General features: G+C 36.0%; 1 protein-coding gene across 6 annotated transcripts in view; it reads left to right on the top strand.

The window, feature by feature from the left end:
- Positions 1–11,327, top strand: part of CenB1A (Centaurin beta 1A) — a 163,418-nt gene that overhangs the window by 136,925 nt on the left and 15,166 nt on the right. For all 6 annotated transcript variants that reach the window (XM_089085696.1, XM_089085693.1, XM_089085692.1 and 3 more), the window contains 2 exons: positions 1,579–1,726; positions 5,784–5,947. In XM_089085696.1, coding sequence (XP_088941822.1) covers positions 1,579–1,726; positions 5,784–5,947 — 312 coding nt within the window. The remainder of the gene's footprint in view (positions 1–1,578; positions 1,727–5,783; positions 5,948–11,327) is intronic.

The raw sequence follows: 11,327 nt of genomic DNA, 5'->3' as shown, positions 1-11,327 counted from the left end.
TTCATATGTTTTCTTCTTTTTATTTAATGTTAATGACAATAAGAATATTTTGCTCTAAATCCTTTATATCGGTCCTCGATGTTTTTCTAATTATAACTTGTAATATCATCAGTCTTTATTATAGAGACGCTGATAGTTGCGGCAGCGACATGTTAACGTATAACTCGCCATTGGAGTCATCATTTCCCATTTCAAGACTTTTTTTATGTTTCTAAATAACACTATTCTTTTTGTCCCATAACGCATTCTAACAATGTTTTAAAGAATATCACATTTGGTTTTATTGTTTTCGTTCTCGCATTTGAACAGAAGAGAAAATAAACAACTCCCTTGTTATTCCTTCCCTATCGCAATCGTGTCCAGCCATAAAAAACAAAATTCCCTGTAGGCTTTTAAGTTGTTTTTTTTTTCTTTTGTGTGTGTTTTGTTGAAATACAACGACCTGCAACAGTTGAAATCTTACGCGAATTTCCCATATGTTTCCTTCGTTTTTATTACTTGTTTTGAAAGAATGGATTTTTAAATACCATTCTAGTTTCTCATAAGTTTATTTATGGATCATACTGGGCTGTAAAATTCATCCTAAATTAATAAGGTTTAAGCTAAAGCTTCGTAAAAACAAGAGAGAAAAGATAACTATCAAGCATGATAAGCTAAATTTAATGAAAGGATGTCTGGAATGCTAGCAAATAGCGGGAATTGTGCTGAAGACGAAGGAATAAGCGTAAGTGTATTTTGTAGGCTCATATAAATCGTCGGAATTGCTATAGAGTGAGAAGAATAATTCTTTGGTATTCTGAAGTAATTAATGATGATATGAGGAATCGAGTGTATGAAAGTGGTATGGTATAACTACTAGGGTTGCCTCTGCTAATCTTGAAGAAACATGAGCTAAGGAATTGTATTCTATTGGCAAAAGTAGGTTATTGTGTACAGACTACGCACATTCTTTTCTGGCCTACTATATTAAGCAGTCTCCAATTAGTTTCAAGCTGAAATAGGCTATAAGAGGGTGTGTAAGGATGACTGGCAAATCGATACTTCATTGATTATGGATCGTAAGATTTAACTACTACAACATAGGATAGTAACGTACAACGTAAGGACGTTGTACGTTACGTAACGTTACGTAACGACAACGTAAGATTTAACTACTAACAACAACTACTACCATTTTTCATGGAATTTGAGTGTGTGATGACCTACTACTAAAAACATGGTGGAAGGGGGGGGGGTCGTTGCATAGTCATGGGTAACTCTTTGGGTTTTCGTTTTGCATAGAGAATCTCTTTCAAGTCTATGGTTTGAGGGGGTATTAAAGCTAAATTTTGTGAAAATTTAAACACGTGAATTGTATTGGAATATGCGTAGTAGTTTATTTTTGGGGAAAGGGCATAAATTTTTGGAAAACATAGCCAAGAGCGGCAAATGTATACGAAAATATACGACATTATTAAGAAAAAATATAACGGGGTTACTATTTTGATTCATCTATACTACCCCCCCCCCCTACTTTTTCCTGCCTATGTTTAGATGTGGCATCATCAGTTCCTGCTATTTTAGTTATTCTTTCTATAGAACACTTTGACAGATGAAGAGCTAGGGAAGTCAGGAAATACCGTTGAGATTCTTACAATTGGTGACGACCTTGGAGACAAGTCTTTTTTGATTCTCTCTGATGATGATAATGAAGATTCCACCGATGGAGAAGATAATATCAGTATTGGTAATGTTTAATTATCTCCTTTCCCTGCACTATTTTTTGTACTAGACTTATTCCTTTTCCACTGTTTCTGACTTTTTCCTATTAGCTTTTTGTCAGTCTAAACTTAATTATTGTTGACATGGATTTCATCTTTTAAAGATTATCTGCCTTCCCTAGAGACTGAAAAGATGTAACGCTCTCAGGCTAAAACTTGTAGTGCTCTAAGAATACAACCTAATCGGGTGCCTTTCGTCGACTTCAGAAATATAGCCAGTTTAATGTACATTTGGATCATTTCTGACAATGGTGATTTTAAATTAGAGAATTAAATGAAGAAAAAAAAAATTCTAAAACGAAACCGTGTTAAAATCGACTGCATAAGTCCAAGCATATCCAATATCGCATGCCGAGTAGACTTTATCAGACAATATCCCATGCCGAGTAGTCTAATCCCGAGTAGACTTTGTGGTTTTTTTTTCCTTTTAGTTAATTAGCAATGTGATTTTTTTTTCATTCTTTATTAATTAGCAATTTGAGATAACCCTTGAACTCTAGCTTCGCTCGACTGCTCCTATAACTCAGCTTGAATGCTCTGAGCCGAACCCAAAAATATAGCTTATCTAAAAGATGATTATCTAAAAGATGGTGTTTGAGCTCAAGGTTTCGCTTGGCTTGAACTGAGATTGAATTTAGACTATCCTTGTTTGCAACAATTTCCAGAAAGGATTTATTATTTTTGAAAAATGTAAAATGTGCACTCCGGTCAGGCGCCAAAATTGCTTTAGTTTTGTAGTCCTTGTGTACATTTGTTTTTATTTTCTTCTTTTCTTTAATATACTCAAGATTTTTTTTTCTTTTTGCTTTTTTTAGGAAGGAGGTAAATCATGGTTGGAAATAGTGTTCGAGCTTTGCTTTGATTAAAATCAGATCGAATTTAGACTGTCCTTATTTGCAAAATTTCCAAAAAGTATTTAACATTTTCGAAAAAAGTAGAATGGGAACTCCGGTCAGGCGCCAAAACTACTTTATTTGTAAAGTCTTTGTGTACCTTTGTTTTTAATTTTCTTCTTTCTCTAATATATTCTAGAGATTTGTTTTTTTTTTTTGTGGGTGGAGGGGAGGAGGTAAACCATGGTGGGAATCATCCTTCCCCAAACAGAAGATAAAAATACAGTGGCAGAACGTGGTCCAACGTGTTCATTGTGCCAAGCTGGGCTGAACAACCCGTAGCTCGACTCAAGAACAAGTAAAGTCAAGATGCTTCACGCGAATGTCTTGTTATACATACGTACTGTAATCTTTCAGCATCTCAAGAATCTAAAATCTATGTCTAGTTTTGATACAGGATTAAAGGTATGAATTGGAAAGATAACGCCGTGCCCAAAGCAAAAGAACTTGTCTGCTTACTGTTTTAGGTGCCTAACCTTTGTTTGGAAATTAGTTTTAAAAAATTGGATTCGTCTAGGGGCTCTATATTCTTACTTCACTTAATGACTTCACAGGGAGCTGAGGTGGACCAGCTGGCTTGGGACAGAAAGTATTTGAGATTTTTATAGCTGAAATACTACCTAATGTAGTCTTACGAAATGCATACCAAATAAAGTCACATCTTTAGTCAGCTAACCACTAATTTTACAGTTTTTTTGCTATTTATTATTTCTTCGATGAATTTTTCTTTTGCGTGTTTACCTCAAGTGTAACGAGCATGTATCTCGGAAATCAAGTTTTTGGATGAAAGAATTTATTTTGTGAATTAAACAAAGAGAGAAAAATCTCGAGAAGAAGAAAAAAACAACAGGTCCAAATCCAGTAGAAGGAAAGGAAAATGCGACAAACCGATGGACATTTTGCCTGTATAAAAGAGAAAAGATCAGATCTAAAACAATGTAGCCTACAAAATCTGAAATTAAAAGATTTTGTGTATATTGGTATTGTTTTTTTCTTCTTTTTTTATTGTTTTTAATTTTACATTAATTTTAGATTTTATAGGTTTTTTAGATTTTATCTTTTCTCTGTTAATTACCTTTTTCTATATTTAGTGCTGAAGACGCCATATTGTATTCAAACAAAATATCCGTCGGTTTGTCATCTTTTCCTTTCCTTCTACTTGTACCCGTTGTTTTGTACTTCTTTTTGAGGTTTTTATATCTTTATTTTGTCATCACTGGCCACTTCAGCTTTAGAACTTTTATTCTTTTGCGAATGTTTATTTGCCGTAAAATGAAAGATGATAACAGAACTTGAGTTTTATGGGCACACATTACCTTTTAGGGGTGATGAGGGCAAATTACAAAGTTCCCAATACGAGAGTTCTGTCTAAAAAGTTTTTGTTCTGGTAGAGCCCTCTATCAGAAGTAGTAAAGATTCAAATCCTGAAATAAATTATGTCTTCCAATCACTGTATATAAATAATATACAGTAGTATCATAACTCAGCAATATTTTGTTACTACAGTCTTGGCACGTATGAAAGCTCCGCCCACATTATCATAGGTCCTCGTCCATTGGACCGCTGATGGCAGATCAAATGAGAACCCTGGAACACGTATTTTCGCAGAAACTTTCTCAAAATGCCTTTGAAAAAAATTCGAGACTTTGCAACCTACTTGTAATTTCTAAAAACATCTAATAATAACATTACACTACTAATTACCGATTTTTATGTATTTATTGGAATAAATTAATGTAAGATTAGGTTCTTTAAAATTTAGTGTTACAAAGGTGATTCCAAGTTTCGCGTTCAAGAAAAATCTGACTTGTCTACCCGTGAAAAAATCTAATGTCGCTTATGTTTTAACGTTCTCCGGAGCACATGCATCTCGGTCCGGCTTTGTATAATGGCTGAGATAGGGAATGATTATACTGTATATATCTATCTACTGTGCTTCCAATTAACAAAGGCAATTGTTGCATAACTTAAATGAAAAAAGAACTAAATTCCTGTTTTTCCTATAATATCATCATGTCGGAGAATCCACTACTAAATTCAAAGCCAAGTAATTTGTTTCTAAAGTAAATCGGTTGTAAAAAAATAAATTCCGTTTTCCAAAAGAAAGTAAAAACAATTAAGTGATGCTAGAAATCTACCCACACAGAAACTTTTGCTGTTACCCTCCTCTGCGAAAAAGCAAATAGAAGATTATCTGACCAGCTTAGAAGAATTAACTAAAAGTCCACAATAGGGAAGAAATATGTATCAAAAGAGAAGCTCTTTGAAGGAAATTGCCTCTTTTTGGAAATCTGTAAATAGATTGAGTTTTCTCTGATAGAAAGGGATACAAAAGGACAAGGCATTAAGAAAGGTCATACTGATATAGGATTGATTTTGAACAAAGAATTTTGAAATCTCTCGGACCTTTGTACGCAAACGAAATGGATGGATTATTCTTTAGGGTAAGGTTTAGGTATTTTTTTTCTACTTGAAAGGGTTTAGATTACATTATGGTTGACAATAATGTGTTGCAAATCTGGCTACTTTTCAAGTTGTGTATTTAAAATAATTCAAGCTTCGGTTTTGAAATACTTGGACTACTTTCTATTCCCCCCGCTCCCTCTCTCTCTCTCATAACGGATTATTTCATATTGGATTATAAAATAAAATAAACCTAGTGAATCAAATAAATAAATGCATAATTTCAATAAAATAGTCAATAGCCATATTTCCATGAATAAAAATTTTACAATTAAAAAAATTAGTTTACAAAAATAAAAGCTTTTGTAAACTATTTGTATTGAGTAGGCTATCTGGTTGAAATTTCTTTAGTTTTTAATGCTGTTTCTGTGGGGAAAATCAAAATCCGACAATGTTATAAGTATACTTTTTTAATATTTTCTAAATAGAAGTATCAAAATAAATGAATTTTTATATTGTTTTTTTGTTCATAACATTTTCTAACCTTACTCCCGGCAATCTAAACTAAAAACGAAAGAGCCTTACTTTAAGTATATAGTCATCCTTTTTTTCTTGAGAAAAGATTCAATTTGAGCTGAAGGGCTAAGGGAGTCAAATTTTGATAGATGGTGCCCTATGGCAAGGGCTAGAGAGCTAATAGCTGTGCTGAATCTCATTTATCTTGCAGGTGCTGAATCATTGAGTAAATTGTCTCCGGAAATGATCTTATATAAAGCCTCGAGGGTTCATAATATACCAGTCATGGCTTTGGCTATTGCTCTTGGAGCCGATAAAAACTGGATAAATGAAGAGGACAAGCAACGCACTCCGCTTCACCAGGCTGTTATTAGCGTAAGTTTAGTTATTTAATGCATAGATTTTGCTTCAAAGAAAAGTCATGTAAAATGTGTGAAGAACCATCAAACAGTTCGTGGTAACGGACTGTAAGTAAGAAGCGACTCGGCTCAAAAGTAACTGAAACTCTAAAAAAACAATTTTGATAACGATAGATGCACTAATAGAAGGGAATTTTTATACTGATTCCAAGTGCATTGAGTTTAATTTGCATTAAGTTTAAAGTGCATTAAGTTTAATGTTGCTCATCAAAATTTACGAACCAGAGAAAATTAGCCCGATTTGTGAAGAAAAGGGGAATCGCCCTCAAGAAGAAAAGCGACCTTAATGAAGTTATCAAATACAACATATCAGAGAACCCTTTATGTAGAGGTTTCAAGCTCCAATATACAAAAGTGTGGAATTTCACATTTTTTGCCATAAAAAAGATCATGGATGTATGTTCATTTGTTTGTTTTTGTTTATTGCTTTTCTCAGGGGCGATCATATTGAACTAGTGATCCTAGAAGATCGGGAGAGGGCTCATTTGATCCGAAATCAAAAGTTCTAGTGCTCTTTTTAGTGACCAAAAAGATTGTAGGGAAACTAGCCCCACTCTCACGCCCATCCCTCCCCCCTCCAAAGACATGTGATCAAAATTTTGAGATTCAGCATAGTTGGAAGGTCCAATAATTATGCCTTTGGGGACGACACGACCCCTGTGGTCCCTGGGGGAAGGACTGTAAGCTATGCAATTTGCCCATTGTTCACGTATAGCATCTGTTATTGGGAAATATACGCTTTTTTGGAGGGGGCGGGATTTTCTACTGGGGAGATATTTCCACGGGTAGAATTTTCCTTGGAGATGAAAGTATCCGGGAGGAATCTTTCAGGGGAAGGAAGTTTTCCGATGGGTAGTTTTTCAGGGGGGAATTTTAGCCCGATTTTTGAAGAAAAGGGGAGACACCCTCAAAAATTAATTTCTCAAGAAGTAATTTCAAGAAGTAGTTTATCTATTACTGTCTCTTATTTCTTTGTCACCCTATTTATTGTTAAGTAAAGAAAGAAGCATTTCTCTCTTGCCTTTTTATTAATTTCTATTGTATTGTTGACATTCTATCTTAATACTTGTATTACCGGTACAAGCTTTGCCCCTGGGATTGGCTTTTATCTGCAGATATTTTTATTTGACATTTAAATAAATGAAATGACACGTTGGAATGCTCAATTTTAGTAACTGGAAAATTTTTACGCACACTTCATTGAGGATCATTTTATTCCATATAGATTTCTCAAAAGCAAAATCGACTGTTAAAGCTAGCAAAATATATGATTAATATTCCTGTGACATTTAGGTATGTACGTTTCCGTAAATACCCATTCACTATGAGATTTACTAATTCAAGACTTAGCTAGCGCTAATTTGAGTGAATATGTTATTCATAGAATTCTCTGATTGGCTGAACAATTCTATGAAAATTGTGATTGCCTTAAATTAGCGCTAGCTGAATCTCGTTGTCAGTAAAATCTCACAGTGAATGGGACATAATACGAGGACGTAAGTCCCCTAGGTCCCTCTTCATTCTTGGATACGCCTTTAAGGGGCATACATGTCTAATTGTTTTGGAAATATGAAGGATTATCAATTTAGTAACTGTATACCAAACAGTTATACATGTATGACGAAATTTCTATATTTTGGGGAGGGTTGGGCCTAGATCCGTCGAATTCCCTGGCTACACCAAGCTTAGGACATTTCTATACTTTCTAAGTGCGCTTAAAGTTTTAGAATTTCCTCGTTTACTTTTATTTTTAATACTTGATTTCAATTAAACCATTTTAATGGATTGTCGATCTGGAGACTTATCACAAGGGTACTTAGTTGGATTTTTTTTTTCTACAACTTTGTGCATTATTTAAATATTGAAACTGTTCAAAAGCTATTGGTCATTGAGAGTTTTTTTTTTATTTGACCTTTGAAGTTTTTTTGAGAAGCCAATATTGATAGCTTTGTACTAATTACTGAAATGCATTCAGCATGTCCTAAGTAGAAATAAGCAATATATATCCTTTGTCAGTTCTCTCGTCTTGTTTGTTTTATTGTTAAAATTAATCTCGCAACTGAAATATTTGTATTTGGATCCGAAAAATAACAATAATTCTCTCTGACCAAGGGGGTTCTGCGTTAGACCACAATTCTTTGCATTTTTTAAACATCATTTTGCTTAGAATATAAAGGAAGGATATGCTCAGGAATGGGAGACTTGGAGTTTGCTCCCCTTTTTCTCACTGAAATCTAAAAAATTACATATAAGTGTGCATTTTCTGGCTATCAAATAGAAAAGAAGGATCTGTACCATATATAAACCCCCCTCCTCTTCCAAATCCTGGGTAAGGGTCCATTACGTAGAATTAGTTATCTTGCTTTGCAAGGCCGTACCCAGAGGGGCGGAGGGGTTTGAACCCCCCCCCCCGAAATTTTTGTCTGACTCGTAAAAACGTAACAAAGATGGATATAAACAAATTTTGTATGCACTTTTTGTGGGTTTTTTTTTGTAACCCTCCCTCCCTTCCCAGAAAATTTTTCTTGAGTAAAACCCCCTCTGAAAAAAATTCCTGGGTACGGCCTTGTTGCTTTATATCAATAATGAATAGTTACCATGAACTTTTGTTATTTTTGTAACTCGGAAGAGGAAACTCCTGAATACTAGGTAGACGTCCTCTTGCTGAGCAATGATGACGTATTCTAAGAAATGATACAACCAAGTAATTAAGTATCCCCTCAATTTAGACTCGTCATATAACATTTTTTGTTATTGATCTTTTGTCAAAAATAGTAATTTGAACGGATTTTAATCCGTTGCAGCGAATAAAATTGCCGAGAATGCTAAAAACAGTACCTCAGGCATCTCGGTGAGTGTGAAATCCCCACTGTTTATAGGGATCCTGAAAGGTGTACCGATCGAATATGATGAGAATCAAGTAAAATCTCTTGTACCAAATTGCGTGAAAGTTTCACAGTGCGGAAAGTCCCGAGTGTTCAAGGTCTACATTGAGTCAAAACAAAACCTGGATCAGTTCTTGAAAGTTTCTGTAAAAGTCGGCTACGAAAAGTTTTCTGCACTAGCCTTTGTACATCTCCCAAAGCGTTGCTTCTCGTGTCATAAGACTGGGCATCTGGCCTCGCAGTGCTCTAATCGGGCCCTCTGCTCTCGCTGTGGATCATGCGATCACACCTCAAACAGTGCCTCTCCGTGTTCGGCAAAAATATTCTGTCTAGAATGTAAAGTTACTGGCCATACTTGTTACAGTATAAAGTGTCCCAAAACCAACAGTCAACTAGCAATGCCCATGGTAGGACATGGATTTGTCTACTGCTACGCAAGCTGTACTTTCGTGGAATATTAATGGTGGACTATTAGTCAAAATTCCTGCGATAAAAGGTTTGCTTTCAAATTGTGACGTATTGTGCTTGCAAGAAAGAACATTTTTGACGAGTTATAGTTTAGGCCTTCTTAAAATCGATAATAAATTTACTAGCAACTCGGTGCACGCTAAACAATCCGCTTCCAGTGGCCGCCCCTCGGGTGGTATTGCGATGCTTGTTAGGACTTCGTGGCGGTCGATGTTTTTGATTCATGTATTTTTTTCTTGCTGTCCGTGTAAAAGAGTATGTTATTGTAAACGTCTATCTCCGAACAGATTATCGGAATGACCGATCGGAATTTTTATTTACTTCTGCGTGTGAGAAACTAGGGTCTTGCCTTTCAAAGATTCGCCTGTTAGGTAAGTGTTGTATTATTATAGGAGATTTTAACTGTAATTTAACTGACGCCTCGTTATTGCGTACTTCTATTTTGTCTGGTATTTTTGACGATTGGCTTAGGATATTGCTGAAAGATCTTGATTACACTTACACACACCATTCAGGTCACGTATCGAACCTTGACCATGCAGTTTCTTCTATAAATCTCCAAGTGTCACCTATTCACGTCGTTACTGATTTCCAACTATCAGACCACCTTCCAATATCTGCATCTATTTATTGTTCCTCTGCTCAGTTTACTCCCACTACACAACCACTTGAGCCCTTCGCCCAATTTTACAGGGACTGGGAAAATATCCAAGATGACCTTTTTGCTGCAGTAACTAATTCTGTCCTTCATAAAATTCATGTTCTGTTCCAGCTGCTCATGGAAAATCAACAAGTTGATGCAAATGAAATACGGATGTTGCTAGATATCTATCTTGCACAAATTTGTCATGCTCTGCGATGCGTAGAAAAAGTCAGTATACCTCTTAAACGTATACGTCGGGGTGTCACAAAGCACTGGTCCAGTAATCCGAGCCTAGTTGAAGCTTGGAGAAAATCCAAATTTTAGTACCATTTGTGGCTCCATTGCGACCGTCCTCGCTCTGGCTGGGTTTCTAACATTCGTCTTTCTACCAAAAGAAAGTTTGCAAGAGAACTATGCATCCACATGAACCAGATAGTTGAAGAGACATCCCAGCAAGCTTCTCTGTCCCAACCTTCCTTCTGGAGAAATGTATCAAAAGATCTTCCTAGTGCCTGCCTATCTGCTCAAGCTATTCCGCTCAAGCTCCTGACTTCGAGTGGAATTCATACTTCTCTGCTGAATTCTCCCCACTAGATGCCGCCCTACAGTCCGAATATGATAATAAGCTTGATAAATTTCTGTCTAGGTGTCCAACAGACAATTTTGTTGTTTCAGCTGATTCTGTACTGCAAGCAATCCAACGCCTAAAGCGTAAGAAATCTTCTGGCATCGATAAAATAAGCGCTCGTCCCATTTAACATGAAAGCGAGGTTCTGATAAACCATATTGCTCTTTTGATGCAGATGATTGTTACCCAAGGAGTTGTACCGTCGTTTTTTTCAATCAGAGATTGAGAAAGAAGACTTATTCCAAGTTCAACGAAATATGAACTCGCTACTCAGTGCTCGTCCCTCCGCCCTATAACAGTGGCTACTACCTTCTGTAAGGTTTTTGAACTTCTGTTCATTGACCAACTGAACGCAAAATGCTATGTTCCACCTAACCAATTTGGATTCCAGCTACGTCTCGGTTGTGCCCACGCTTTGTCGGTTGTCGCGAACGCATTGATCGATGCTGATGCATCTGGTGAAACTCTCGTGTTGGCTGGGCATGATGTTCGTAAAGCGTTCGACTCTCATTCACGCCGCTATGCTACTCCATGCAGCAAAATGTGAAGTGAGTCCCTTATATATCAGAGCCCTTCAAGACATGTATTATCGTCTTAAAGTTCACCTAATACTTCACCTATTAGCTAAAGTTGACAGCTCTCAAGTCTACGCACCAACCCCTAATATTTTTGTCAATGTTGAAAAAGGTACCTGTCAAGGTGCTGTTTCTTC

Source organism: Artemia sp. Qi Xiang Cuo, chromosome 3, assembly GCF_049724085.1.
Source record: "Artemia sp. Qi Xiang Cuo chromosome 3, ASM4972408v1, whole genome shotgun sequence".
Lineage (NCBI taxonomy): Eukaryota > Metazoa > Arthropoda > Branchiopoda > Anostraca > Artemiidae > Artemia > Artemia sp. Qi Xiang Cuo.
This window is presented reverse-complemented; position numbering and strand designations above follow the sequence as displayed.